Below are 24,602 nucleotides of genomic sequence, written 5' to 3'. Positions count from 1 at the left end.
AATGATGCATTTCATTTTCCACGAAATGGTTTAGGCTCTTGGCACCAATGCCCACAGCGGAGAGTGCAGCCTTGGCCAGGCCAGCACTGGCAGAAATGGAGAAAGAAAAAAAAAAAAAAAAAAGGAACTGCACAAAAAGCATTTCGTCCAAATATAGGCTTGAGTAGTTTCTGTAGGCCCACAGAGGACTTGTGTAAGATTCATTTAAAGATAAAACATTTTTATTACCTGGTTTTCACTACGTCTAGAGGGTGCATCAGACAAATTTCCACCAGACCTATGGAAGAAACAGTAACATTATAAATGTATTAGTAATTCTGGCTCTCTGAGTCATCTTTTCAAACAAACATGACAAAAGCTATCATACAAATATAAATTGTAATAGAAATTCATAACAATGTACATTATTTTACTGAAAATACTCGTAAAATAATCGTTATACCAAAGCAAGGGGGAAAAAAAGCAAATATTGAATATGTATGGGGCAATGATGTGACACCCATCTTTGTTTCCATATCCATTCATATCTTTAAAAAAAACATTCATGGAAAATATTTGATACAGAAAAATTACTTAAAAGGACAGTTCTATTCATTCATTACATTTGGTGTAATGCTCCAAATTTGCACTAAAAAATAAAACTTTATTTAAAGGCTTACATTTTCCTAAAAAACAATTAATTAAAAATGATTATGGTCTGGCATAACTGTACACTAAAATTGTTTAAAAAGAAAAAAAAACATGGTGGAATGACTGTAGTTTTAAACATCATTACTTTTTTAAAAACTCTTGTCTGCAAAGTCACCAGAAGCCTCAAAAGAATGGTGCAGCGTGGTGTATACAACATTTAGTAAATTACATCACAAACAGACCCCTGAAGACCCTCATGGTTGTGTGTGAAGTTGACTAATCTGAAAATGTGACTTTTCAGTCTTAAGCTCCACCCATGTAAGTACAGTGTGATGGAAGTCCCTCACTAACTCACTGTTAGCACACAGGCTGTGCTCATTCCTAGCAAGTTTTATTTAAAAAAAAAAAACTCATTTGAAAAAGACATTTGAAAACATGACATGTTATACATGATATGCAAATAAACCATTTCCAAAATAATTCTTATCAGTATTGTGACAAAAGGAAAATTTAATGTGATGAGTTCCACTAGTGACTGTAAAACTCTTTCATAAATTAAGAATGTCAAAGTTTTTATTTGTCATAAGTACAATTCAGTAACATTTACACAGTTCAATGATTTATATATCTACTGTCTTAAGCATTTATTTTAAAAATCCAATATTTGCATTTTTTTTTTACCACTACACCATTTTCTATCTTAAAGTTTATTTATTCAAAGACTTTCACAAAAATAGGCACCATGTGTATTTGTCACTGACCCGCATACAGGTGGGTGACAAATTAAAGGAAAAGTCTCAATAAACAGGTGAAGAAACAAAACAAATGGCTGTTATACTGCAGGCAGTGTTTGTGTCGATTCATCTCTCTAGATGGAAAAATCATTGAAAATCCAATAAAAAGTGATTCTGCTTTAATTCTCTGCTTTAAATAACTGCAAAGTTATTCTTGCTTTAATTAATTGATGAAACATCTCTATCTTTATGACAATGTTCTTATTCACAGGACACAATGAGTCACTGAATGATTTGACACAAATCATATGCTCAGGTCTGCACAGTTTCCAGATGTCAACGCAAATAACACCTACATGAACACCTACATGTTAAGACAGTATGTTCCAACACCATCTTTCAAAAATATCTTTCAGAAAAAAAGTGCTTCATCCCTCCCGTACAGATCCAGAGACTTGCAGAAACTATGCCAAGGTTCACATAAGCATTTAAACTCGTTTAAAGACTTTTTTGTTGTTTGCTTTGTCACCCATTTGTACATCTCCAATAATATTCCATCACATAAAATATGTGGGAATTATATACCAAAATACGTACACTTGTATCTACAAATACAGAGTTACAGATGTCTGTGAAGTATATGTGAACATCATGTGCTGAATGTGTGTGTGTTCACATGCCACAAGCAGGCGGAAGGGTTTTCCCTCAAAAATGTTTCTGCAACAGTTCCCCAACCTCACATCCAACAGGAGCTACTTGGGCAGGCAAATGCCTTCATCACTCAGATCCGGTTTTTGCCTCCTTGCCACTCCACTGCAACTGACAAGCATGTGGTGAGGTCCTTGGCACAAAATGGTCTCAATACAGAGCTGTGGCAAATGGCATGGAATGCAGCATTTGCCTAGCCTGCAACTCATTACCATCATGCATTTTCATCACTCCAGTGTGCTCATAGTTCAAAATGACTGCATACAGTGTAATACATGTAGTCTAATGACAAGGTTTGAATAGCCCTGGTCAAATTAGTTTTGTTGATTTTCTAAGTGAAAATAAGTTAGGATATCCTCTACAGAGAATAAGCCTAAAATGGCAGATTTTAGTGCACAATTTCTTTTGAATTTAACATGTTGAGAAAAAATAAAACATAAAATATAACATAACTGTTGAACATGCCAGATGTTTATTGTTCCCAATACTTAGAAAACGAACAAAACATGTCATTTGACTAGACCGCCCAAACTGTAAGTAATCAGTGATGCAATGTCCCCCCCCCCCCCCCCCCCCCCCTCTCTCTCTCGTTCTGATTCTTACTAACAATAGAACAGCCACATCATAGCTAAATCAGTACTTTATTAGTAATAAAACCAGTAGTTTAGTAGTTTAATGTATTTATTTTGACCATATTCAATATATTAATGATAATGTTTTATGCATTCTAAATAGTCAGGCCATCTCTAAGGTTGACAATGAATTACTTATTGTCTATTAAAATGGGATGACCATGTAAGCTGGCATCCTGAACTTTAAGCTTACAGCAACCATTTCATTCTAAATCAAAGTACAGAGCAGAAACAGACACTGTGCCATTTTTCACCTTCCTTTGTACTCCAGGGTGTTTGTGAATTCTGCTCTGTGTACATCAGCAAGCAGAGGAGGTGCTCAGCTATTCCACACCAGCATTTCAGTGCATCAGATTTATAGGTGTGAAAGGACACAGGACGGTCATTTTAGTATGGCAAATAACACTAATTTCACACTGTGAAAGGCAACTCTTGGCTTAATGTTCAAAGTTGCAACCACACAGATCAGGTTCTACTGGGTGCAAACTGAACAACGGTTGAAACTCTATCTCTGTCGGCTATGTGCTATGTAAATAGGTAATAGTCTGTTTGAATGCCTGTTTTGCACCAAACACTACATGACAGTGAAGAATTGGCAAAAGCTTTTTGTTGTTTGAGAGATGTTCACAGCTAGGCTATCTGGCAGTATCACAGACAAAGGTTTGACTGCTCAAACAGAGGATGAAGATAAGTGAGATCCCTAGAGTAAAGAGGTTAAGAGTCTCAGTGAGATTGTAGAACAGAGGCACTCTTTCTCAGTCAAGCCTCTAAACTCTTTAGAGATTCTCACTGCCATTCCGTTGTTCACTTTAATGGCTTCCCTCACAGATTCCTCTATGTGTACACAGCTGTTCAGCAATGCGGCCCTCATTCTAATTTGCTCCATTAAATATATTGTCCATAAACAAGACACTGTCTCCTTCAGGGGTTTCCAGGAAAGTAATTATCAGGAGAAATACCAGACAAGAATTACAGTTCACCGTTTTGTCTTAATCTGGGCACCATCAGCTAATATTAGCACACTGTCAGCAGCCAAAGCTATACAAGTCTCAAATGCAGTTCACTGTACGTCTCCTGTCAAAAAAATCTAAATATTTTAACAGATATGGTGTCTTCTTTAACAAACATGATGAAGTGGTATAAGATGATGTTAAGTTCAGTAGCTAATTCAAATCCTTTAATAGGTACTGTTTAACAATGAGAACAGAAAAAAAAAGATCCTGAAGAACAGGCAATATTCCTTTTGTCTCAGAAGGGTCAACAATACACTGAAGTTTAGCACCAATTAATCAAAGCTGCTAGAATATCTCAGGTGGATATTATAATGTGGCGTTCTCAAAATACAAACACTTTTCGTCTAAGTGCTCCATCTATCCAGCAGAACAAAGAGAAATGAATTAGTTGTGGCCTGGCAAAACCATTTCAGCTTTCCATTTCTAAATTGCTGCAGGAATATGTCCTGTGGAAATCTCTTCAGCTATTGTTCAATCACTAATATGCCTATTGAGAAAAAACACCACCAAGGTACAACAAATAAAGAGAAAAACAAGAATATGCCATCACAGTAGCAATAGAACAAACCCAAAAGAAATGTCTGTTATTTTCACTGTCAGTCCAATGAAATCATGCTATAAACATCTGGCCCACTTTAATATAGTCTATACCTAAATACATAACACAATTTGAGCAGTGAGCAATGAATAAGCACAAGGGCATGTAAGCATGCCATAGGAGCCTCTCTCTGTGCAAGCCCTTCAATCGCTCGGTCCTGCATGTCAGGGCCTAACAGAGGTAGCAGATCAAAAGGTACAAACCAGCAAGAGACCATGAGTGCCTGTCACTCATTTGACTCTAATGAACTCCATCTTAAGGGAAAAGCTCCCCACTTAAGCACCGAGACAAGAGTTATTGTCGCCCACAGAAAAAGGGAAACACACAAACAAGGTGAAAAGAGGCAAGAATAAACCATGCCCATTTTTACTGTGTTCCATATGGATGGATTTAAGCTTGCAGGAAGGGAGGGGGAGAGATGGATAGACCAAAAGAGATAGTGGGACATTTCCTCCACATGATCACTAAGACAGCAAATAAAACTTGCTAGGAATGAGCACAGCCTGTGTGCTAACAGTGAGTTAGTGAGGGACTTCCATCACACTGTACTTACATGGGTGGAGCTTAAGACTGAAAAGTTTGGCAGTGGAGAGCATGGCTCTAAAGCATTGCTGTATTAGTCGAATGCATTCTCTTAGAGCATGAGTAAGCTGCAAAAAGAAATCGTTACTTTAATGATTAGTGGCTCAAAGTCACAAAATAACACATAACATATCCAAATTGTCTGATTTATTAAATTGTCAGCCATGACTGAAAATACTATATTCAATGCATGCCAGCTATCTCTGCTGTATCTAAGGATTGCTTTGTGCAGTGGAAATGTGAAGATTCATCCAGAAATCTGAAGATTCTATACATACCTATTCAGGCTCACTGGCGAAAAAAACAGAATTATTTAGTTCTGCCTTCAAATGGCACAGGATTGGTTTAGAAATTCCAAAGGTTGCTCTCACCTTAACAAGTCTTACAGTTCAGTACGGGGTCTGGTTTGGCCCCGCAGGATCTCATGTTCCAAGTTTCAATTAGTTTCAAGTCCTACAGTAACGCAATGGTATGTAGCGAATCATAACACCAAGCTAAATTCAGTAGATTGTATAGGATTTTTGCCAACAAAGTCATCTTGCTGCACTTTCAAAAACTGAAGACATTCAATTCATGAGCACAATAGATGCAGCTTTAATGTTGCAAATGTTAAGCTAAGCTTAATGTTAAGCTTTGATGTTGCAAATATGTTTTTGATTATTATAACAATTAGAAATTTTATATCAGCAAAGACGGTTCTAAGAATTTAAAAGTTTCTCCAAGCAATGGATGCTTCTGCCAGTTCTCTGACTTTGAGAGAACCAACAAAAAGCTCAATGTTGTATCAGGAGACCTCTTTGGCTGTCAACACATACTACTATTTAATCACAGTGTTCAGCAGCGATGCATACATAGCTCACATAGCACTTAACAACAGTTATACCTACTGTCAGGGAAAGGAACAGTGTCTTGTTTGAGTGAGAGATTCAAGAGACCACCCCCTACAGAGCAGTTATTCAGTTATACTGGAGTATACATTTAGTAATAGAACTGCAGCCAGTGCTCTGCCATCTGGTTGCTGTTTGAAGCTTAGTTCTGCATCAGTGAATGAAATATTATTGTGTTCCATTATTTGGCAATACCTTTTGTCTCTGAACCACAATGGCTCTGACGGCTCCTGTCATCTGCGGCTGCTGCATCCATAGACACACTCACAAACTCACACATAGACATCTAGGTACACAAATACTATTCAGTATTACAGACTGGCAAGAAGAGTCAGTGCCAAATTCACTGGATATATATGGCCACCCACCTCCAAGGCGAGTCAGATCATTACATGTATGTAACTCAAGATATTCCACAAAAGATAAAGAAATGACTCAACTTTTGTAAAGACTGAACTTTCGATGAGACTGTAAAGCTGTCTGTTTTGACTAAACGTTCATATGTTATGATTATTCACTATTATCTTATATATGTCCTGTGTGTTCTTGTGTGAGGACTGAGCTTAGCCTAAGTATAGGACAAAGAAGGAGAGTCACTTGTGCTTAGATAGTAGCATACTCCATCAAAAGATTCCTCAGTCACTAGATCTGAACATGTACAGTGGGGAAAAAAGTATTTCGTTAGTCACCAATTGTGCAAGTTCTCCCACTTAAAAAGATGAGAGAATCCTGTAATTGACATCATAGGTAGACCTCAACTATGAGAGACAAAATGAGGAAAACAAATTCAGAAAATCACATTGTCTGATTTTTTAAGAATTTATTTGCAAATAATGGTGGAAAATAAGTATTTGGTCAATAACAAAAGTTCATCTCAATACTTTGTTATATATCCTTTGTTGGCAATGACAGAGGTCAAACGTTTTCTGTAAGTCTTTACAAGGTTGGCACACACCGTGGCTGGTATGTTGGCCCATTCCTCCATGCAGATCTCCTCTAGAGCAGTGATGTTTTGGGGCTTTTATATGGAGTTGAGATCTGGAGACTGGCTAGGCCACTCCAGGACCTTGAAATGCTTCTTACGAAGCCACTCCTTTGTTGCCCTGGCAGTGTGCTTGGGATCATTGTCATGCTGAAAGACCAGCCACGTTTCATCTTCAATGCTCTTGGTTTGCACTCAAAATCTCACAATACATGGCCCCATTCATTCTTTCATGTACACGGACCAGTCGTCCTGGTCCCTTTGCAGAGAAACAGCCCCAAAGCATGATGTTGCTTCACAGTTGGTATGGTGTTCTTTGGATGCAACTCAGCATTCACTCTCCTCCAAACATGACGAGTTGTGTTTGTACCAAACAGTTCTACTTTGGTTTCATCTGACCATATGACATTCTCCCAATACTCTTCCGGAACATCCAAATGCTCTCTAGCAAACTTCAGACGTGCCCGGATATGTACTGGCTTAAGCAGGGGGACACGTCTGGCACTGTAAGAGTCCCTGGCGGCGTAGTGTGTTACTGACAGTAGCCTTTGTAGCATTGGTCCCAGCTTTCTGCAGGTCATTCACTAGGTCCCCCCGTGTGGTTCTGGGATTTCTGCTCACATTCCATTTTCTGATTATTACTACCACAGTAGATTTCTTCACACCAAGCTGCTTGCCTACTGCAGATTCAGTCTTCCCAGCCTGGTGCAGGTCTACAATCTTGTTTCTGGTGTCCTTCAACAGCTCTTTGGTCTTCACCATAGTGGAGTTTGGAGTGTGACTGTTTGAGGTTGTGGGCAGGTGTCTTTTATACAGATAACGAGGTCAAACAGGTGCCATTAATACAGGTAATGAGTGGAGGACAGAGGAGCCTCTTAAAGAAGAAGTTACAGGTCTGTGACAGCCAGAAATCTTGCTTGTCTGTAGGTGACCAAATACTTATTTTCCACCATTATTTGCAAATAAATTCTTTAAAAATCAGACAATGTGATTTTCTGAATTTTTTTCCTCCTTTTGTCTATCATAGGCATAGGTAGACATAGGTCTACCTATGATGTCAATTACAGGCCTCTCACATCTCTCATCTAAATACTTTTTTTCCCCACTGTAACTGATCATACAAGAGCTCCAAAGCCCACTGTTTATTTGTATGGATAAAACTTGATCTTAACCTATATCAGGTACAAGGTCAAAGCTATGACTAAAAGTGGAATAGTGCTAATTCATCCTGGACCAAAACAAGGCAATGACAAAAAAATGCCAAAAATAAAGCAGCTCGTCCTCGGTTTGCATTCCTAATTTTCTGATAACTTCACTGTGAGGAGATCATATATCACCACAATGAGATTGCTATCTGCAGTTAGTTTTGGTTTGGGCAAGTACCCGGCTCTCACTCCTACGCATAAATGAGAAAAGAAAATAGCATTGTGACAGTAAGTGATTGCACAACGTGCACAGGTGTCATCAATCATACCAAGACAGAGACTGAGCACGCAAATTTTTCCAAGCCTTGGAGAAAAGGTTAAACAAGAGAGGTGGGGGGAGAGCAATTTGCACATGATTTTACAGATTTAGATGGTGCACAATCTACATGCCTTTGTTGTTGTAATTGAGGGTAACTGCCATTGCCACAACTATTATGAGTATTACTATAGAAGCACAGCTGCTGGCATTGCTGCAATGAGCCATCCAGCTCCTCAGGTTATAGTCACACTTAAGCTCCTTCAAATCAAGCAGGAAATGCCTGTGGCCTTGTGTATTAAGACACAAAAAAAAAGTTGTTCTCTGTGACATTTTCACGTTTGAGCAATTGGAGACAGTGGTAATTTGCTCCTCTTCAGTTGGTGTGAAGATTAAGAGAGAGCAAAGACTGGTATACCCTGCAGGCAGACAACAGAAATATGCTGAACTTGCCTGTAACGCTTTCTTCATCAAGCCAGAAATAACTACATACTGCAGCCAAAAATTACACAAATGATCATATGCAAAAATATTATTCAGAATATTCAAATAACTTACACAATTGACATACATAAGGGCAGATATGTTTCCAGTGAAAATTTCACATGGAGTGAACTTCTGGGTGCAGTCTGCAAGGGATACAAGTGAGTGATGTTTGGGCATCAGTCAATCGTGTTCACAACAAGCCCTGAAGCCCAGAGGTTTGGCTTAGTTCCGACTGAACCAGTAGCAGGTTGTGAAAACCCTCATCGTTCCTTATGCCTCCACGCTCACCTTCATGAATACAACTACTCAAAACACGTCAGTGCAGGAATGCTAAACAAAAAGGCAATGCTACTGCACTGCCCCATTTGTCATCCTGTGTAACAATGCAAATCTGATTAGCCATCAGAAGTCACAAGACTGCCACAGGCATCGGGTTCCACTAATGTCAAACAGGAAAAAAAAAAATTAAATATAAGAACTAGGTGAAGAGTGAGCTCTTCAGCTCAAAATGAGTTCATAAGAAATATATGCCACACATATGGGACTCTTAGAAAACTACCTCATCAGAAAATCAAATTTGAGATTTAATACTGTCTTTTGTACTATAACCCCAATTCTAATGAAGTTGGGACCTTGTGTAAAACATAAAAAAAACAGAATATGATGATTTGCAAATCCTTTTCAACTTATATTCAATTGAATACACTACAAACACAAGATATTTCATGTTCAAACGGATAAACTTCATTGTTTATTGCAAATATTCACTCATTTTGAATTTGATGCCTGCAACACGTTCCAAAGAAGTTGGGACAGGGGCATGTTTACCACTGTGTTACATCACCTTTCCTTTTAACACTCAATAAGCGTTTGGGAACTGAGGCCACTAATTGTTGAAGCTTTGTAGGTGGAATTCTTTCCCATTCTTGCTTGATGTACAACTTCAGTTGCTCAACAGTCCAGAGTCTCCGTTGTCGTATTTTGCGCTTCATAATGCGCCACATATTTTCAATGGGAGACAGGTCTGGACTGCAGGCAGGCCAGTCTAGTACCCACACTCTTTTACTACGAAGCCACGCTGTTGTAACACGTCCAGAATGTGGCTTGGCATTGTCTTCCTGAAATAAGCAGGAACGTCCCTGAAAAAGACGTTGCTTGGATGGCAGCATATGTTGCTCCAAAACCTGTATGTACCTTTCAGCATTAATGGTGCCTTCACAAATGTGCAAGTTACCCATGCCACGGGCACTAACACACCCCCATACCATCAGAGATGCTGGCTTTTGAACTTTGCGCTGATAACAATCCGGACAGTCCTTTTCCTCTTTAGCCCGGAGGACACGACGTCCATGATTTCCAAAAACAATTGGAAATGTCGACTCTTTTCCATTTTGCGTCAGTCCATCTCAGATGTGCTCAGGCCCAGAGAAGCCAGCAGCGTTTCTGGGTGTTGTTGATATATGGCTTTCGCTTTGCATGGCAGAGTTTTAACTTGCACTTGTAGGTGGAGCGACGAACTGTGTTCACTGACAATGGTTTTCTGAAGTGTTCCTGAGCCCATGTGGTAATAGCTGTTATAGAATGATGTTTGTTTTTAATGCAGTGCCACTTGAGGGATCCAAGGTCATGGGCATTCAATGTTGGTTTTCTGCCTTGCCGCTTACTTGCAGAGATTTCTCCAGATTCTCTGAATCTTTTGATGATATTATGGACTGTAGATTATGAAATCCCTAAATTTATTGCAATTGCACGTTGAGAAACGTTGTTCTTAAACTGTTGGACTATTTGCTCACGCAGTTGTTCACAAAGTGATGAACCTCACCCCATCCTTTGCTTGTGAATGACTGAGCCTTTCAGGGATGCTCCCTTTATACCCAATCATGATACTCCCCTGTTTCCAAGGAACCTGTTCACCTGTGGAATGTTCCAAACAGGTGTTTTGGAGCATTCCTCAACTTTCCCAGCCTTTTGTTGCCGCTGTCCCAACTTCTTTGGAACGTGATGCAGGCATCAAATTCAAAATGAGTGAATATTTGCAAAAAACAACAAAGTTTATCCATTTGAACATTAAATATCTTGTCTTTGTAGTGTATTCAATTGAATATAGGTTGAAAAGGATTTGCAAATCATTGTATTCTGTTTTTATTTATGTTTTACACAACGTCCCAACTTCACTGGAATTGGGGTTGTAGAACCCATGTGACAAACACAAAGCTTGTGGAGCTAATCTGGCCCACAAAAAGTATTTTAATTTTCTATTAATATTATTCTGTTTCACAATGCGCTGCACTACAGTCCCCAGCACGCACTGCAATGTTATGTGTGCTCTGACTCTCCTACCCCAACAGCAGTCTATGGGACCTCAATTCTACACAATTCTATTGACTTCCACACCCATCATATCACTGAACACAAAGTCTTCATTTACAGGTGATTGTCATACTAATTATTGGCATGGCTGGTTAGTGTCATATTTGACCAAGATCGGGTACAGGTGAAAGCCGAGAACAAACTTAACAAATGTTTGTGTGGGTATGTCTATCAGGGCATGGCATGACATATTACTTTAAACAACATTACAATGGAGCAAAGTCAAACCTGTCCACAGTCCAACCAAATATTTGGATCTAATCCTGCTAAACTGTAACTGGAATGTAAATGAAAGAGATACCAGACCGATTTCTTGAAAGTATAAATAACATTAATTTTAAGAGAAAGGTATAAAAAATGTATTTCAGGAGGTGCAAACACAGCCAGGGATATTAAACGACAATTAAAGGCTTTTGCAGAGGAAAGAAGCTCATTAATGCGGAGGCAGGCAGTCATTAGTAGTGATTTATGCCACTGCTAAGTTCACCTCAGCAGCATAGAGCAGAGCAGCAATTACTCTTCTTAACCACTGTATAAAATGAAGACCTGAGTAACAGCTTCTTAAGGTGCAGATTAAGGAAGTGGGTGAATAATGGCTATTAATGATGAGCAGAGTGTGCAAAATAAAATACATAGATAATACAAAAAATAAATATTGTAATCCAGATCAGTTTTTGAGGACTTCCAGTAAAAGTTCACTTTTTTCCCCCCTGAGCTACCACACCGCCGAGACATGAAATTCAAATGTTTTGATATTTTCCTAATATATCATACCATGGTATCAGATATTTAAGTTACTAACCCTGTGCTTTCTGAATACTGGAACTCTATGCTAAGAGAATGTCTTACAAATATACACTGATCAGGCATAACATTATGACCACCTCCTTGTTTCTACACACACTGTCCATTTTATCAGCTCCACTTAGTATATAGGAGCACTTTGTAGTTCTGCAATTACAGACTGTAGTCCATCTGTTTTTCTGCATACTTTGCTAGCACCCTTTTCCCCTGTACTTCAGTGGTCAGGACCCCCATGGACCCTCATGCTCCCCAATGGAGCAGGTACTACTTGGGTGGTGGATCATTCATGTGGTGATGGTGTGTTAGTGTGTGTTGTGCTGGTCTGAGTGGATCAGACATAGCAGTGCTACTGGAGTTTTTCAACACTCACTGTCCTACCACCATACTCCTACCTTGTCAGTCCACCTTGCAGATGTAAAGTCAGAGACGATAGCTCATCTGCTGCTGCACAGTTTGTGTTGGTCATCCTCCAGTCCTTTATCAGTGGTCACAGGACACTGCCCACAGGACGCTGTTGGCTCGATATTTTTGGTTGGTGGACTCTTCTAGGTCCAGCAGGGACATTGAGGTGTTTAAAAGCACTGTAACACACACTAACACATCATAACCACATCACTATTACTGCAGTGCTGAGAATGATCCACCCCTGAATAGTACCTGCTTTGTGAGGGGTCCATTGGGGTCCTGACCACTGAAGAACAGGGTAAAAGGTGCCTAACAAAGTATACAGAGAAATGGATGGACTATAGTCTGTAACTGTAAATGTGTACATATATGATAAGTGGAGCTGATAAAATGGACAATGAGTGTAGAAACAAGGAGGTTGTCATAATGCTATGCCTGATTGGTGTATAGTGCATATAGTTCATTTAAGGTCTTAGACACTAAAAGTAATCCACATAAATACAAACAACTACAAACAACTTGTCAATAGGGAAAAGTGTTCATAGATATATTACCCCCTATCTATCAGATGTATCTGTAATTGTATTAAAACTGAACAGAAATGTCATGTGTTAGTACCATGGCAGGGCTGGGCAATACAACAACATTTTTCATTATTGTGATATATATATTATGATGATATATTATAGATATATTATGCCACAATATGTCAAAATGTGCTTTTTTTAAAGCATATTGTGGATATTGTTAATACTAAAAAACACTTTGCAACTGTACATTTCATTACAAAGAAAGCATAACTTAACTGGAACTTAATTTTGTTAGTTATGTGTAGTTGCTAGTTTTTTACATGAAGTTTCATTAATATAGGTTATACTTTTAAAATAAACCTTTCTGAATTTTCTCAAGGGTTTTTTTATTCATGATCTAGCACATTTATGATCAAGGTCAATTTTTAGTCATTTACCTAACAGAAATAATTTTTTCATTTCAGAATTTCATGCTGTTCTGTTGGATCAGCACATGAGCTGCTTTACTGTTGTTTACCCCTTTTTTTTATCATACTTTACTATGCTTATTAGACTAAAAGTATCCCACCCCGACACTCAAAAAAGACTTTGCAAATAACCAAAAAGTCTTTGCAAATAACCAAGCATTGGAGTGGTTTTATGATCAGATACTGCTTCTTTTATCACTCATACATTTTGAATGGGTTTTTCAGTCAGAAAACATGCACCTAAACCTCAACCACAGCAGCAAACACTGCACTACTAGGCAAGTATGCCTTCTGATTCTTGCCCTGCACTGAGAAAACTAAATACTAAGTACAGCAAAAACAAGTTGACAGAATTTCAAATAGAAGCAATAACAGATAACAATGGCTTCCATCTAGGAACATATGTCTAAAGCAGTGTTTATCCTAGTCCTGATGCTGGACGGCATAGATTGAGAACCCGTGCTCTAAAGGCCTGCACAGATGATTCTTAATACAAAACTCAAATATGATGACAAAGGCAACCACATAGAAGCGGATGAGTGACAGAGGGGAAAGAATGAGGATTTTGATATGCAAATCTTGGTGTAACTGATATTAACAAAGATGTGCTCTCTCTACAGAACCCTCACTCATTCTCTGGAAAACATCTAACCAAATGAACTCTTGGCACCTGTTGCAGCCTCTCTCCATCCATAAAGGACTACATCAGTAGGATCTTAGACTGAGGCAAAAGGCCTCCAATCACATCTGAACAAGGGACAAAACACAAATAAAAGAAGCACTTTTCAGATGAAAAGTCCACAAGCAAACAAACAATCCGAAACAATTCTCTAAAATGTTAAAACTTGAAATATTACACGTACAGCGGTGCTTGTTTTAGATTAAAGTTTGTGAACTTTTTATAATTTTCTATATTTCTTCATAAATTTAATGTAAAACTTCATCAGATTTTAAGCCCTAATAGTAGATATAGAGGACCAATTTAAATAAATGAGACTTAATTAAATATTAGACTTGGTCATTTATTTATTGAGGAAAATCATTATAATATAATATTACGTATCTGTGAGTTGCTAAAGTATGTCAACCTATAGGAATAGCAGATCATTTGAAAGTGAAATTCAAGTCAGGTGCTTTCAATCCATGGGATGGCAATCAGGTGCGAGCGACCACCCTGTTTTATTTACAGAACAGGGATCTATCACAGTGTGATCTTCACAGCACATGTTTGTGGAAAGGTATCATGGCACAAACAAAGGAGATTTTTAAGGACCTCAGAAGAACAGTTGTTGATGCTCATCAGGCTGGAAAAGGTTACTTTTTGGTTTAAATGAGAAGCGTTATGTTTAGTGAAAGGAAAACACTGCTGTCCAGCATAAAACTTTATCCCATCTGTGAAACACAATGGTGATAGTATCATGGTTTGGGCCTGTTTTGCTGCTTCTGGGCCGGAATGGCTTGCCATCAGTGATGGAACAATGAATTCTGAATTATACCAGTAAATTCTAAAGGCAATGTAAAGAGAATGTCTGTTATTCAGCAAAACACACAAGTTGTTCTACCTAAGAATGGTTAAAGAAGTATAAAGTTATTGTTTTGGAATGGCCATGTCAGAGTGATTATATAACTCATAACACATTCATCAATATTACTTAAATTGATTGATCTACATTATCTACTTACTAATCAACATTTATCTACTTTCTAGTGAACATTTAATTGTCTAGATCACTGAACGAGTTATTATATAAAGCAATAAAGATACTGGAATACACCTAAAGCTAACACGAATATCTCTTGCCTATGTATGTCATATGCATGTTTATTTCAGGCTGAGATTCCAGGAGTGATAGAAGTGTTTCTTTTTTCTTTTTAGGATCTGTGTATGGTGTCAAGTCTTAGCAGCCTCTGCTGTTCAGCCCTCACTGAAAGAACCTCAAAAGCCAGATAAGGCTGAGTGATGTAAAGTAGCCCACACTAGCTGGTCCTGGTGCTTCAGGTGGGCATGAGCACAAACTCTGTTTACATTTACATCTCTGTTTCCACAGAAGGTGCCCTGGAGGGCATGACGTTAATAGGGCACATTGTTGAACTGGCTTTGCTCTTGTTCAAACTAAAGCTTGACAGGGTTGTAGCTCATCAAAGGTGTCATGAAACATCACAGTCATAAGGTATTGTTCATACTGATATCAATGGGTCATCTGCTTATGTTTGATGCTTTTAAAAGAAAAGTAGCTGTGTTGGGCTGATAACGTGTGCTGGACTGATGCAACCTTTAACAATGACTTTGTTTTGCAGATATGCACATTTTCTCTACAGATGCCATTAAATCTGATATAAAAACAGTGTAGTTAGTTTTCATGCATACTTTGTGCATTATTTCATTGTTAGTTTAAGGAAGGTGTCTTGAAGGTCAAAATTAGCCAAACAGATGCAAAAGAAGCTGGCATGTGAATGGCCAAATCATTCCAAAGTGTCTCTTGCTTTGCACTGGTGTGTGTATGTTTCTCACAACAAATCACTCAAAAGGATGAGCTGTTCTGTGTCATTGCTGTCACCTAGTGGACAATGAAGAGAGAAATGAGGAAAGCAGAAAGAGAGTAGCTTAAAACATACTTTTATGACTTTTATCTCCCTTTAACAAAACAAACAAAAAACATTTACAAAGAAATTTCCTTGTGTGTCTCATGCAAGGAAGGCAATTTAAGTGTTCTGTCACTGTGTAGACACTTCTTATCAAGCATGAAAAAGTAAAGAGGAAATGCCAGAACCAGACTGCCATCAAATATTTGGCCTCTCACAAAGTTATATTCAGCTTCTTCACATGGTCAGGACACAGAAGCACCAGAGTCTGTCCAGTGCTTCTGAAATGCTCACCTATAGTCCATAAAAGCTGATAATGAACCCAATTATGGGCCAGGAACAGCAATAATAGACCTTTAGTGGGGCAGTAAATGCTTTAATTACTTGTTAACACCCCATGTTTCTTTGGACAAGTGCAGAGCAGGCCCCCTGGATATAGACTGGCTGGAAGCCCTCAAGGAGGAGAGAAGGTTATGAGACACTCATCTTTGAAGGCACATCACTACATAATGGCAATTCATAAAATACTGAGCAACACTCATAGCAGAGGAACAGAGAGCAGGGCTGAGCTCAGCTTCCTGCCTGTAAGGTGCACATGCTGATGAGAATGACAGAAAAGAATAAGAGACATTCTTTGAGAATGATACAATCTATGCCATCTCTTGGCACCTGCAGAGGCAAACAGGCATTGCAGGTACAATCACTCAAATGCACACATGTAGACAGTCCTTAACAATTTTGCACATTGTACCCTTTTAAATGAAAGAAAAAATTATAGATTTTGGTAATAAACTACCATTTAGAGCAAACTAATAAATATTTTAGTTTAGACTTGGATGTCCTGAATATATGCACACACTTATTAAGAAAGTGCCTTACTGTATTTAACAAGAATGCCAAACTGAGGCAGCACTGTCTCAAAGCAATTTGCACAGTACTATCTGCGCTTATGTGTTCCTTTCACCAACGGTGGGCCCTCTGTGTCAGAACTGTTTGAATGTATGATTTAATATGTGCAATACTTTCCCTTAAAGTGCTGACACTGGTGTCTAGACCCTTAGGGAAGTTAAGAACACCACAATATCGCTAGTATATCAGCTTTTGGGCACGCTGCTTTTTAAAAACTGACACTGGTATCATCCCTTGAAAATCCAACATTTAAAGAAACCCCATATCAGTCATTCTTGAGTCTTGAGCACTCTGATGCAGAGCAAGTTGTGAGGAGGTGTGTGGTACTGGGGTGCAGAGTGATTAGGAGGGTGACTGGTGAATGCTATGTTGGGTTGTCTGCATCTAGGAGCAGTTTTAGAGCGCTGTAGTATGCTCCCCTTCTCCGGCTTTGGTGTGAGAGACTGAAGCAGGAAGCCATTACTGAAGTGTAAACGCACTCAGCCAGTACTGGCCAAACACAGAAGGAACATGTTTCACCACCCTGCATTTCAGAGCAACACACTCATACACCCTCAAAGCCATAGAGTTCCACTGAATTCTCCTCCTCTTGTGACACACACACACACACACACAGACACACAGACACACACTCTTTTCAAACATTACATAAGTAGTTTGGGTCGGGCACGGTGGCGGTTTGAGGCTGATGAGAGAGAGTTATTATGTTACACACGGCGGCGGTTTGATGCAGTAATTATATAATCAGTAGTGTGGCCCTGTCTTGTATTTGTGAGTGAGTGAATGTGTCTGTGTGCGTGTGTCTGTGTGCGTGTGTCTGTGTGCGAGTGTGCGTATGATTGTCATTACTGAGATCAAAGTAATAAGTTGCTCTGAGCAGCAGGAGCTGAAAGTGCTGTGGTGAGATGATATTTTTGACACCAACTTGGCATCACCCTATGCCCTCGTCTGTCTGAATACACTGACATAAAAACAGTACTCACACTCATAAGCTCTAGTGCCCTGGAACAACATGCACATACAACAAAAACTGCAGCAGTGCTGATAACCTGCCATAGCCTTTAACTCTTAAAAAGGTACACTCATCATGAATATAACTGATATATGTATTGTAAAGTATAATTATAATTATAAAGTCATCCTTCATCTATTTAACTTACTCACAGATTAGAAATAAGATGATCCAAGTGTCTGAAGTCCACTATAAAAACATACATATATACACACACATATGTAATATTATTAAATGTTAACATTGTAAACATAGCATTATTTATATACATAATAATAAATACCATTTATAATATAATTATTCATATATTATATTGAACAATCTATTCCATTCTAATAATACATTAAATAAATATAATAAATACATTGTAATTATACATTTTATAATATAAATATTATACAAGTATGCAAATGCTGAGAACTAGTAGTTCTAAAGAAGTCAAGTAAATTAAGTTTTTTAAATGAGGCACGTGACCTCAACATCACTGAATGTGCGTAAATTACTTATAACAGCAGAAAACAGAACTATTCTAAGATTAAACATTGGAGGTGTGGTAAAACATGGCTGCGGATTTCTTAGAAAAACTTAACGCAATTCTCCTAAAACAAATGGAAGCTGTAATGCAGATCAAGGTTATTGGGGCTTCTGTGTGCATTTCTGTTAAATGTATGTTTTTTTCTCATTGCTACTAAAAAATCTTATTGACCACTTTCACTGAAGATTCAAATAATTAAGGGTGGTTTCTAACATTTGCACTGTACTGTATATCAAGTAATTTAAAACACATTTATATGAAGTATTTATCACTCTTAGCTTATTGAATTAAATTGTGAAAGTGCAGATCCAGAAATTTACATGGATGCCACATTTGTTCAAGAGATATTTACTAAGATTACTATAATAACATGCCTTTGATAAAAAAGTTAGAGTTCTAGGTACAATGTTGTTTAGCAGAAGGAAAATATCGTTTAGATTTTTGCAATGTTCATCAATTTTGACATTGAAGCAGACAGACAAAAGCTTTCAGACTTGATTTATTCTGACAAGGCAAAGTATAAATATAGTCCACTATGCAACCATATACTTAGTTATGCATTGTTAAATAGCATACTAAAACAGTATACATAAACAATGCTTTCCTTTCTACATCTTCACTTTGTCAGTGCATTAGTGCTCAAGTGAACATTTACAGAGGAGTGCTTAATTTAAAAATAAATCATAACATTCTGCATACGTGAGAGCACTCTCAACTTTATCAGCAATTGTGAACTCTGAGCAAGTTCACATAAGAAACACTATCTATCCAAACAGTTGAGGCAACAAAGCATACTGCTCCAACGCATTACTTGTTTTACAGGCCACAAAAGAGGCGTGTTGAGATCTAGAACACACACGGCAGGACAGTGACGAGTCTAGCTCAGCAAATCTGAGAGGTGGAGGAGCCTGGCTGTGGACCTCACCATGGTAGGTCTTCAAAGGAACCACTAATGAAATTCAGCATCACGCATGAAAACAAGCACCATAACTCCATAATTGAAGGGTCGGGCTCCTAATGCTGGACACGCTCCAGACCAGACGATTATGCCCAGGGCTTTTTCATCCAGCAATTTGTCAAAAAATCGAAAGGAGTATTCAAAACTGTCAGGGTGAAATTGTTCATAAGGCTGTGGTATTTTAGCAGTGCAGCAATGTAAGCATTGGGCTGAAATATGAAAATGTGCAACAGTCCGCTCATAGAGGAAAAATGACTGATCAAATCAAAACACACACACACACACACACACACACACACACACACACACACACACACACACACACACACACACACACACACACACACACACACACTCGCATTCATAATTACACTCTGGAGCATTTGGTCAGACTGCTTAGGAGCCTGAAATAGCAAGCTTTGGATAAAAATGGGTATGCGGCACAGCATACCCACACAAAGTATGGAACATCTCTGGAGGCCAGCTTTTAGTACAAATAGGTATGGCATGGCACACAAAAAAAAACCTTAAATGAAAAGAGATCTATCCACAAGAAGCAGACAGAACCGTGACGTCACTGATGAGCACATGGTTAGGAATAGTCAATGGATAACGCACGTGCTGAAAAAGGACAACTAGCAATCATTTGGACTAATTGTATGGAGCAGTAATTCAGTGTAGAGGTGTAATGGTAACGATGTGCAAAGACTGACTATGGGAAATAAAAATAACGGCTGTTTGCGTCTTTCTCTGGGACAGATGTGGACAATGAACTCTTGACACTAAGTCACTTTATGTTCAACATGTGTGTGTGAGTGTGTGTGTTGTTACTGTCTCTGGCCATGTATATGAGCGAGTGTGTGTGTGGAAGATGAGGGGAGCAGCAGGATATGTGGCGATCTGGGAGGTTAGGTATAATGACACACAAGGGACAGATTAGCTTCCTGTCTGTCAAAGATCCATCAGGGAGCAGCTGATTTACAGCCTTCATGACCAGCCTGCATGCCCTGTACCCAAACCAAACACACACACACACACACACACACACACACACACAAAACACATTACACATATGTGCATGGCCATAGTGAGAGCATTCTATTTACTACCCTCCTAATGCACAGTGATGCTCATGATTGAGTGCTATGATTCAACAAACATAAATAATGTTGGTTAAAATACTACAAGTCAATCTTTACCATATTGTAAGACTTATCTCAGTAGTTATATATATTTGCAATATGAAATTTTGTCTTTATTGTGCAGGCCTTACATGACCCGAGGCTGCTGAGCCCAACAAGACAAGATGTCTACATGCATTTGGCATACACATTTTCTCTCTTTCACAAACACACACACACACTGTATTTTATTCATTATAGGATAGCTATGTTCAGATTGGCTCCGGAGTTTGAGGAGCGGACAAACAGTATGTCAGTTCAACCGTACATCAGTTGCAGTCACACCATGGATGATGAGATGGACAGGCTGGGTTGGTGTAAACGTCACACTTGATTTTTACCCTTGATTGTTCAGTTTGCCCAAAGTGTGTTAAGCAGCAAATAGCAGCAGGAGAGTGAGAGGAACTTTAGTGCAGTGGGGCTAACAGGTGATCAGAGGAGGGGGATGTGCCACTCTCTGCCAGGTACAATCAGTAATTTTTACAAAAATATACTGACAATACTTTGTTTTACAAATGTGTAAAATACCAGTTTGTCCCAGCATTATATATTTTTTGTCAATCAGTTCAAGAGCTTAGTAATAAAGCAACGCACTGTGAAACCGTGTCTGAGATAATGCATCTCTGTTCATTTGTGCAAGTGGACTCAAGTTTTAGATTTAGCAGTACCAGCTGGGCCTGGTTGAGTCAGGTCTCAAAGATGGGTTAAGTTCAGGTTTTACATTCATGCCCATACAGACATCTTACATGCACACACAGCATACACAAGGGCTTTATGACAGCATTAAGTATACTATCCTGACTTGTCAGCCTTGTGGTCTCGAGTGCAGCGTTTGTGTTCTGCAAGCATGTATATCATTCTTGACTCTTAAAATGAGAGAATATGCATTCACATGTAAGTTAACCTCTCAGTGACACTCAGTGTGCTATGGCCTGTTGGTCCAGGACAGGGAGAGAGAACATGGACAGATCCATTAAACAAGATGTCACCCGCAAACACATGATTAATCACATACTGCAAATTATAAGCACCTGTGCGAGGGTTCCTGACTACCCCACCTCCTCAGACAAGCCTTCAGCCTCACAAATTTTGACGCACACTTCATTTTCTGTCTGTCTCACTTCTGATGACAGAGTCCCTTAAACATGCTAATTTACACACACCCATGCTGCACCGAGTGCAGTCAATATTTAAAGTGGACAAAGACAGGTGTCATGATCAGACTAGATGAATACACTAAATCTTTGTAAGACTCTATGTACATATCAATTGTTCTACTTCAGAGTATGTACCAGGTCAAAATGGTTTGTTGATGTTCTTCAGAATGATATTTTAGTCAATTACTTTACAAGTCTTGGTGTTTACAACAAAATTAGGATTTAAAATGGGGCATTAAAACAAAGTGGGCACAATTCATACCATTAACTGATAAACAATGACTGGCAATTTGCGTAAATACTGTACATTTTCTATTATCCTACCGCTTTCTCTTACACAAAGAATCAAGAGTCTGACAGAGAGGTGTATATGCATTTCCCATACATATTGTTTTTATATATTACAGGCTTCTTAATCTTACAAGTAAATCTTTTTCCAGTCATGTATTTTGCAATCTTTGAAAGGCTATGATTGTTATGGATCAACTGAACATATTTCATTTTTTTGGCCTTTCTGTAAAATCTCTGATGACTTGATTAATCATCAAAATAACCAGTAGATTACTAATATCAAATGCATATTAACTGCCCTAGTTTATATGTACATTAGGCATCTCATTGTTAACTAAAACAGAAAATTTATGGCACTAGTGAGGTACATGTCTTAACCCAACCGCCTAGAGTTACTAATGAGCTCAACTGGCACTCAGCAGCTGCAGTGGAGGAGAACAGAGCAGCCCTCTCTCCACAGTCACCTGAGCTCATTATGCTAAACCGCTAGCTGGGCTAACAGACGGACGGCCTGATGTAAGGAAATGGCAGTGTGATTAATGGGGGCAAAATTGAGCCATGCAGGCCGTTCCCCTGTCCCAGTTAAACCAGTCGCCCGCCATCAGTCTCAAACTCAAAGTCTTAACAGCACAAATCAAACTCACTAAACTCTCCACAAACATAATCCCCATCCCACATCATACACACAGCCATGGCATCTAAAAAAGTGAGAGAAAGAGAGAAGTTCCCAAAAATATGTTCATGTCTTAAATATGTACAGCTCTTTGCCCAACTACTGTTGCTTTAAACATTATATGTACTCACAAAAAGTATAAATGCGATATCACAGACTGTGTTGCTGACTTAGGCACTGTACCTCTGCGTGATATGGGACAGAAGATGCTATCTTAGAACACTACTCATGCTCATAAGGCACACACACACACACACAGCTGTCTCATACATAAAAAAGCTATCATTTGAGAGAGAAAAAAAAACGAGTGAGAGCGGGTGAGAGAGAGCAAGAGAGCAAGAGCGAGAGAGAGAGAGAAGCAGAAAAAGTGTGTGTGTTCACGTAAAAGGAGGAAAAGAACACACAGAGGCCCCAGGTACCTGCCTGTACAGTCCCTTCTCTCCAAATGTTTATTTTGGACCAGACTGGCGGCCAACTGGTTGCAATTGACCCTCTACAGGGACGAGTTAGAGAGTGAACATGAAACTTTCCCTTCTGGGATAGAGTGTGGGGGGGGAGCCACACACACACACACACACACACAGCCGGCTCAGCTATATTAGCATACTTACTCAGACAGACCTACAAAATAAACAAAAAATAAATACAATATAAGATAAACAAATAAGACATCAGAAAGACAGAGACACAAACACACGCATACATATATAAGTCCATTCATGATGAAATATTCATACAATGTAAAGGGCAGCTGGCATTTCTAAACAAACAAAAAGCAAGCAAGCAAACAAACAAATAAATAAATATATCTGTACAAAACAGCAAGCTATACCGACCAAATGCTCACAGCCCTCTTTTTCAGAAAGCACAGGGCTGCTGTTAACCAAATAATATTTGGATGGTGGACCAACGTTGTAGTGGAACGGTAGTGTGGTATAAGTGTATGAAGCAGAGCAGAGTTACTACAGTATTTACACATGGCAATGTCACAAGAACAGTTATGTGCTCAAAAGCTTTTATGAAGGCCTAGAGCAGGGTGTCTAAACCACTGGGCCGCAGACCACAAGTGGGCAGTGAAGCACCCACTGGTGGTCCTCAGCTTGATACTGAGGGGAAGCCAGTGGTCCCTATTGGGCCAGTAATGTCACTTTGTCATAAAAAAAAAATCAGTGAAAAAAGTAACTGACTAAATAATAAGAAACAAATATGAAATATTACACTATTACATTAGTCACACAAGACCTGCAACAATAGTGCACAAAACAGCTTTGTCTATTTTTTGCCTCCCTGACATTTCACTCATCCATTCATAAATGCCTTGTATAAAAACGGGTTACGTTCTACAACCCCAATTGCAAAAAAGTTGGGACGTTGTGTAACATGTAAATAAATGTGAATAAAAACAGAATGCAATAATTTGAAAATGTCATAGACCCATATATTATTTCACAATTTAACACAGAACACACAAGAGAATCTGGAGAAATTCCTGCATGCAAGGGACAAGGATGATCTACACTGGATGCTTGTGACCTTCAGGCCTTCAGGCTCACTGCACTGAAAACAGGCACGATTCTGTACTGGATTTCACTGCATGTGCAAACACTTCCAGAAATCATTGTCTGTCAACACAGACTGCCATGCAATCCACAAACACAAGTGAAAGCTGTATCATGCAAATAAGAAATCATATATAAACAGGATCCAGAAATGCTGCTGTCTTCTCTGGGTCCATGTTTATTTAAGAAGGACTGAGGCAAAGTGGAAAAGTGTCCTGTGGTCCAATGAATCAAAATTTGAAATTCTTTTTGGAAATAATGGACACTGCATTCTCCAGACTAAAAACATCACAGTTTGTTATTAGCACACAGTTCAAAATCCAGCATCCACAATGGTATAGAGGTGCCTTAGTCCACATGGCTTAGGCATCTTACACATCTGCGAAGGCATCCACCATAACAGTATGGATTCACAGAAGAAGAGTTTGGGTGCTGAACTGGCCTACCTGCAGTCC

General features: G+C 38.8%; 1 protein-coding gene across 3 annotated transcripts in view; it reads right to left on the bottom strand.

Annotated features, from left to right (window-relative positions):
• slc25a21 (solute carrier family 25 member 21) overlaps positions 1-24,602 on the bottom strand; it is a 95,289-nt gene that overhangs the window by 32,931 nt on the left and 37,756 nt on the right. For all 3 annotated transcript variants that reach the window (XM_017694508.2, XM_037541787.1, XM_017694509.2), the window contains one exon: positions 229-277. In XM_017694508.2, coding sequence (XP_017549997.1) covers positions 229-277 — 49 coding nt within the window. The remainder of the gene's footprint in view (positions 1-228; positions 278-24,602) is intronic.

Source organism: Pygocentrus nattereri, chromosome 10 (assembly GCF_015220715.1).
Source record: "Pygocentrus nattereri isolate fPygNat1 chromosome 10, fPygNat1.pri, whole genome shotgun sequence".
NCBI lineage: Eukaryota > Metazoa > Chordata > Actinopteri > Characiformes > Serrasalmidae > Pygocentrus > Pygocentrus nattereri.
Note: the sequence above shows the minus strand (reverse complement) of the source record. Positions and strands in the feature narration are given on the sequence as shown.